This window comes from Triticum urartu, chromosome 1 (assembly GCF_003073215.2).
Source record: "Triticum urartu cultivar G1812 chromosome 1, Tu2.1, whole genome shotgun sequence".
Lineage (NCBI taxonomy): Eukaryota > Viridiplantae > Streptophyta > Magnoliopsida > Poales > Poaceae > Triticum > Triticum urartu.
The window spans coordinates 9,518,594-9,524,211 of record NC_053022.1 but is presented as its reverse complement, the minus strand read 5'-3'; the positions used below and the strand labels follow the sequence as shown (position 1 = coordinate 9,524,211).

At 44.3% G+C, this 5,618-nt stretch overlaps 1 protein-coding gene across 1 annotated transcript; it reads right to left on the bottom strand.

Moving 5' to 3' along the window:
- Positions 1–2,492: 2,492 nt before the first annotated feature.
- On the bottom strand, positions 2,493–4,174 carry LOC125532510. The gene is made up of 3 exons (XM_048696554.1): positions 3,845–4,174; positions 3,371–3,760; positions 2,493–2,594 (listed from the first exon to the last, which is right to left on the bottom strand). The coding sequence occupies exons 1-3, from the start codon at positions 4,172–4,174 to the stop codon at positions 2,493–2,495; spliced, it is 822 nt and encodes a 273-aa protein (XP_048552511.1).
- Positions 4,175–5,618: the final 1,444 nt, after the last annotated feature.

The following is a 5,618-nucleotide window of genomic DNA, read 5'->3' as shown; positions in this document are numbered from 1 at the left end:
TAAAGACGTAAACAAATCTGAACTCATATCACACTCACTTCAACATCATAGGGCAACGGAAGTATATATAGGACTTCTACGCATCTGTGATCTATTCAACTCTTCTTATGAAACAAATATATCGTGAGCATGTGATCTATCAATCAGGAATCGTTTATCATGACATTTTTAGCATGTGACTGGACTGCAAAATGGTGTGACTGTACCATTCTACTTGCATGCTTAGTTTCTCATATCTTGTCGAAAAGGAAGTGAAGGGAACTATCGTGCGTGGGAGGGAACCCGCACCAAATGAATGGGACGTGTCCATAAATGAGTGTGGTGGAACGACAACGGCATTTGCAAACATGCTAATTCCAAATGGTCCGAAGTAACCAATCTTTGAAGAACTTATTATGCACGTTACGCTATTTTTAGTCATACCAACCATCACTTTTTTTAGATGACTGGCAAATAAAAACAGGGAGTTCTCCAAAACCATTGCATCATTTGAAAGAATTGCGTGAAATGAAATTGATACGACTTAAGTTTTTGGGCTCCTTTCGAGATCAGCATATCATGGGCAAAGAAACCTAGAAGAAAACATTGGAGAAAATGAGGCATAAATTGGCAAATTATTAATAGTAAGTGACTGTTGATGTACAAATGTGCATCAGTTCTGAATAAATAAATGGGCATTCTATTATTTCTGCGCTTCAATGTTTTCTTCTCTTGGAGGAGGCTAGCAGTCTTAAAATCCTCACAAAAATGGCCTAGGGGGAAAAAAAGTCATTTACTCCATATGTCACAAAATTTTGTAAATAAAAATAGCACATGAGCCTGGGCTGCAGAAATACGCATCCTCATCCTTTATTTAATGAAAAGAGTACATAAGCTCAGGGTGGATAGGGACTCTTGGATATCAAAAAACCCATGGAGTGCTTAACAAGGTTATAATTAGGCTGAGACATTTCCTATTACCTGCATCTACTTATCTTACAAGTTACAACTAAATATCTGTTCTACCATAACTGCAGCATCAAACATCAGAATGCACACAAAATGATAATTAATTAAAGAAGTAAGAGGGCCCCTTGTAACTCATCCCTTTTTAATATTAATAATGATATAGTATAAAATATTCTTCAGCAACCGATTTGCGCCTACATCAATTGTTTCCGGTGCTGAGAAAGAAGTCGAACTGTGATGTCCTTCTAGTGGTGGTAGAGGAATCACAGACCGGAGAAGATAATTTGGGAGAAGGGAATGAGCAGAACAGAGGAAGAGGGAGAGATGCAGAACAGATAAAGTATGAATTCAGGTAATTCTCATTTAATAGATGAGTTACAGGGATGGCCGTTGGTCCTTTTTCTCTTACAAGTCGGATCCTCGAGACCATATACCGAGTGCACTAGATGATCTTCTTACAGCTTACTCGTCCATCATGTCTCTATGGCTGACGGGCCTTCATGGTCCGTATCCCAGTCCTCCTTGACTTGCACGCTCCGCCGAATTGGGATCTGGTTGACCTGTGTGCCCATGGTTGAGGGCACAGGCGTGACACAAACATTGCTCCAGGGCCTCCTCAAAGCCACCGTATTCGACGATGTCATGCCTACAAGAAGTGGTTAGATCTTTGGCAACCTGTTGCTTCAAACACGGATTCCAGAATCATGTGCCTAGAGGTGTACTCATTGTATGGTGGGTGTTTTTCCAAGAGCTACAAAGGTCACTTCGGCTCCTAGTCCGAGTACCATCGGCATACCATGTAGAGTGGTAATCCTATTTCAAGTGGACTGAGCAAGGTACCGCAATGCAACTGGTTTTTAGCTCTTTTTCTATTCATCTCCTTAACTCTCACATTTTTGTTTTCCTCCAATATTTTAGATTTAAATAAGCTAAAGACGCAAGGGAAAATAAGGTTTCATATCACACTAACTTTCACATCCTAAAGCAGGGGTATATATACACAAGACTTGTGCACATCTCTAATCTTTGTTAGCTCTGCTTATGAAGCAAATATATTGTAAGCATGGGATATGTGTTGAGAATGCCATTCACAGATCGTTTATCATGACATTTTTATCATGTGAGTAGACTGCGGAAGGATATGACCACTCTACTTGCATGTTCAGTTTCCAATCTCTTTCCACGGAAATCAAGGGAACTCACAATTAAAGAATGTACAGCAGTTTCTAAATGAGCCTAGCTGTGAGTGAACATCAAATGCATTTCCAAACAGGCTAATCCTGAATGATCCAAGTAACCAACCTTCAAGGAATGATGTAACAAAACTTTCCGAGAATCCAAAACATAACCCAGATCGGCTTGACATCGGCTTGATTCGGCTGCACAAAGGGGCAATGCAAAAGACAGCTGACAATGTAAATGTAAAGCACCTCTAGATCAACCACTAGCAGATCCAACGGCCATGAAGCGCCCAACGAGCAAGCCCAGCAGCCATAACAGCAAATGCTACCAGTAAGTATGTCTGCTGCAAGAAAAGTTACAGCTTACACTATGTTCACAGGAAACAATCCATTTGGCAATAGAAAATCTCCTGGTGGTTCATCACCATTTCTACTAGATGGAAACTGGTAATAAAGGTATCCAACCTGGTGTAAAGGTATCAAATCAAAGGTGTAAGAACAACATCAGGATGCAACAATCCAACATGCATTTTCATCAGAATTAAAACAACTCAAAGCGAACCCTGTAAACAACTCAAACAGTCCAACCTTATGTCCGACCAAACGTTGTATTCGTAATTGCAATGAAGATGGTACAAAAAAAGATATAGGTAGAGTGGCGCCAAATAGATACAAAAGGAAAAATTGAGCCACTGATCCAGCATTAGGATTTCTCAAAGACAAATGAGGAAGACTGTCTAAGGCAATGATTTAGCGTCTGAAGAATCGAAATCCATTAGAAAGCTAAATATGGTTTGTGAAAAATATTGGATGGATGAATGTTGTGTTGTATGTTGTATTGATCTGACCCTCATATGGGGTATATATAGAACACACGAGGGGGTAGAGGCTTGGAGTACAAGATAAATAATACATGGTTTAAACCTATTCAATCTACTCCTTATCTCTATCTTTAAACCCAAACTATATTCTAACATTCCGGCACCATCACAACAATATATGCATAAGCATCATCACACACAAGTCTCTAAATGAACATCATCACAACCAACATAAGCATAAGCATATAGAGAAGCACACAAGTCATCTAAATGATCATCACCACACACAAGTCATCTCAAGCATCATCACCACACACAAGGATCATCGAGCACCGCGGAGGTCGTCACCGCCAAGACGGCCGAAGCCCAGGTCGTCACTGCTAGCGGCAGCGCTACCGCCAAGACCGCCTCCGCCTCCACCTCCGCCTCCACCTCCGTGGATCGGAGTGGTCGGGCTCCGTGTCTCCGGAGTGCTGCGAAGACCACCGCCAACGGTAGATCCACATGTTCCCTGGATGTTGAAAAGACATATGCACGGGATATATGACTGTGTTGAAAGGCATGACATGCTTTGGGTGAATAGATTGGGGATGAACTAACCGGCGAGGGGCCAGCGTTCTGTGCCACAAACTCCTCAAAGCTCATCAGCACTGGTTGTGCTGGAGGGCATTGTGCTGGAGGGAACTGAGGACACCTGCCGGCCGCCATATCCTGAAAAGCCTGCTGCATCTGGCTATCCCTCTGCACTTGGTGTTCATAAAGCCTCTGATGCCACGCCATGGTCTCCTGGCATGTGTACTCCAGGTAGGCCTACGGTATGACATGATGGAACTCATAAAACTACTAAATGCGGAAAATAAAGTGAGCAATGAAGATAAGAGGGAAAATACTTACAGATTGTTGCTCCTGAAAGAGGGACTGTGTACTGGTCACTGGCTGGCTCGTGCGCTGGCTCAGGCTCGGGTCGATCCGACGAAGCTGTGTGTAGGAGATACTAGGAGTGATCACAGCATCGAGAACCGCCTCCCGACCGTGCTCCTTGGGCCCCATGCTCACCACCGCCCTGTCGTCCAGAGGCGCCGCAATGGGGTCAGGTGTGTCAGGATGCAACTTCAGATACGCTTCTGAGTAGGCCTGCTTCCTCCCCGCGGTCTTCTTGCCATAGTACTGGGGCTCGCCAGGCTTGGAGTCCTTCCGCGTATGGGCGATCTCCCACGCCTGCATGTCTGAGAGCGGCCGCTTCAGTTTCTCCTCCTGCACCACCTAACAGAGGTTAGTCATACATAAGAAAGTGATGGTAAATAGAAGAAGAAGAATATTTAATGGGGTTAGTCATACATTAACTGCCTTGTGGAGATAGTGGTTTCGGTTTCCCTGAGCATGTACTCCCTCCGTCCCTCGGTTAGCCTTATTTTTGGTTCTCATAGCCGCCCAGGCTCCAGCCTCATCACACCAAAGATCCACCAATGCCGCCCAGGACTCGTCTTTTCCATAACACCAATTTGGACACACCTACATAATAAAAGCATAATGGCATGTAGGAGTCTCCAAATTGGTGTTATGGAAGCATAAAGCATAAAGCATAATGTACCACAAGGTAATGAAAGCATAATGAAAGCATAATATATGAAAGCATAATGAAAAATCTTTTATACTTACCGCCAAGAACTCGGGCCTCTCCAAGGTAATGCCCATCCTCCGCGCTTCTTCCTTGGTCATCTTCACACCAAGATAGTCGTGGTAGTATGTGGAGATGGCCACATAGCGCACCTCGTACTGCATCTGGCGGGCCTTCTTCTTGCATTGGCGCAACACGATCTGGTCCGCTCTAGCCCTGTGCTCCGGAAGAACTCGATAGAATTTCTACAATCATGCATGAAACAAGAATGGAAGAAGCCATGAGTTAAATCATTTTCATGAAACTAGAATGGACTTGTTCTTCTGAAGATAACTCACCCAGAAAGTAGTGATCACGGCCTTGGCATGGGTCTCATGGTCCGCATGGCGGGCCACTTCCCAGTGGTCCCAGCTCGTGGCCAAAACCCGACGAGTCGGCTGCCTGACTGGATCCGGATAGTACAACCCCGACCAGTATAACTTCAGCAAGACGGTGATGAGGCCGTTGGGAATACGGACTCCTTTAGAATATATCCAGTTGCTGCTAAAGAATGAACTATTAGCATGTGACAAGCAAAATAAATAACAACCGGAATAAGCATGTGACAAGCAAAATAATGAACCACTTACTCTTTTCCCGTGGGCTCAATGAACCACTTCTGCTCCTCAGTAGCCGGAACCTGCTTTGGTAGCTTTGCGTTACCACGCAGCCACCCCCGAAAATGTTGGAATCTCGGTTACTTCATGAACAACACGGCCTTTCGTGAAGTTCTTCTTGTCTTCCCTGTCTGGATGGTCTGGAGGGAGGAACTGTCGATGCAGGTCAAAGGCTACATACTTGCCATCCTTACTCAGCCAAATCATTCGCAGAGCCTGCATGCACACTGGGCATGGCATCTTACCACTTGTACACCATCTGCAGAATAGAGAATAGCCGGGAAAGTCATGCATGCAATAGTGCAACCAAATTTTCATCAAGAAATTTCTCTGCAGATCCCGGTCGTATGTCAACCTCGGAAACTACCAAGAATGGTGCAAAGCATCCACAAGC

What these genes read in the sequence shown, in the direction of transcription:
- LOC125532510 (XM_048696554.1), bottom strand. Translation starts at nt 4,174, where the DNA reads ATGCAGGCGTGGGAGATCGCCCATACGCGGAAGGACTCCAAGCCTGGC. An exon ending in TCTTTCAGGAGCAACAATCT is followed by an intron (nt 3,761 to 3,844) that starts GTAAGTATTTTC and finishes GTCATACCGTAG; the next exon opens with GCCTACCTGGAGTACACATG. An exon ending in CCACGGAGGTGGAGGCGGAG is followed by an intron (nt 2,595 to 3,370) that starts GTGGAGGCGGAG and finishes CCTTTACACCAG; the next exon opens with GTTGGATACCTTTATTACCA.